A 1113-nucleotide genomic window follows, 5' to 3' on the forward strand; every position below is an offset into this window, starting at 1 on the left:
TCATCCATTGGCGTCATCCGTTAGCCTAATCTGTTAGCCTCATCCATTGGCGTCATCCATTAGCCTCATCTGTTAGCCTCATCTGTTAGCCTCATCGATTAGCATCATCCATTGGCCTCATCCGTTAGCCTAATCTGTTAGCCTCACCCATTAGCCTCATCCGTTAGCCTCAGCCGATAGCCTCATCCTTTAGCCTCACCCGTTAGCCTCCTGTTAGCGTCCGCCTGCTACCGTAGGTCCTCTGAAGCGTCTCTCCTGTCCGTGTCGCCGTCCAGCTCCGCCACGCTGCCCGTCACCTTCAAGTGTCTGGAGGAGAACAACCGCATCGACAAGCGCATCACGCGCTTCGTGCTGCCGGTCGGCGCCACCATCAACATGGACGGCACGGCTCTGTACGAGGCGCTGGCGGCCATCTTCATCGCCCAGGTCAACAACATGGAGATGAACTTCGGCCAGATCATCACCATCAGGTAAACAAGGGTAACCATGACGACGGTTCCGTAGGGAACAACCAGTAAGACTCACTGGTTTCTGTCTCCTGACTGGGAAGCATCACAGCGACGGCGGCCAGCATCGGCGCCGCCGGCATCCCGCAGGCCGGCCTGGTTACCATGGTGATCGTGCTGACCTCCGTCGGACTCCCTACTGATGACATCACTCTCATCATAGCAGTCGATTGGTTCCTGTGAGTATAACCCCAGTAAACACGACCAACTGGGGGCAGCAGGCGGGGTCAAAGGTTATCGCTGACGGCAACTCCACTGGGGTCACTGCAAAGGTCGTTCTAAAGGTCAACGGCAGCTCCACATCCTCCAGCACCCACTGACACACTTCTCCTTCTCCCCAGAGCCTCGTGCCACATCTTCCCTTGTACTGAATATTTTTGAGTTTTAACATAGAAACATAATTAGCTTCTCAAATTAATCGTTTCAATTAGAAAACCAGGACCAGAAACGGCTCGGCTAACTGGGGCGACTGGGGAAACGGCTAACTGGGGCGACTGGAGAAACGGCTCGGCTAACTGGGGCGACTGGAGAAACGGCTCGGCTAACTGGGGCGACTGGAGAAACGGCTAACTGGGGCGACTGGAGAAACGGCTCGGCTAACTGGGGC

General features: G+C 55.6%; 2 protein-coding genes across 3 annotated transcripts in view; one reads left to right on the forward strand and one right to left on the reverse strand.

The window, feature by feature from the left end:
- LOC103474103 (excitatory amino acid transporter 1-like) overlaps positions 1–1107 on the forward strand; it is a 4197-nt gene extending 3090 nt beyond the window's left edge. For both annotated transcript variants that reach the window (XM_008424834.2, XM_008424835.2), the window contains exons 5-6: positions 276–470; positions 551–1107. In XM_008424834.2, coding sequence (XP_008423056.1) covers positions 276–470; positions 551–689 — 334 coding nt within the window. In that variant the 3' untranslated portion in view covers positions 690–1107. The remainder of the gene's footprint in view (positions 1–275; positions 471–550) is intronic.
- nadk2 (NAD kinase 2, mitochondrial) overlaps positions 1–1113 on the reverse strand; it is a 25611-nt gene that overhangs the window by 18477 nt on the left and 6021 nt on the right. The gene's annotated exons all lie outside the window — the stretch shown is intronic.

This window comes from Poecilia reticulata, linkage group LG12, assembly GCF_000633615.1.
Source record: "Poecilia reticulata strain Guanapo linkage group LG12, Guppy_female_1.0+MT, whole genome shotgun sequence".
NCBI lineage: Eukaryota > Metazoa > Chordata > Actinopteri > Cyprinodontiformes > Poeciliidae > Poecilia > Poecilia reticulata.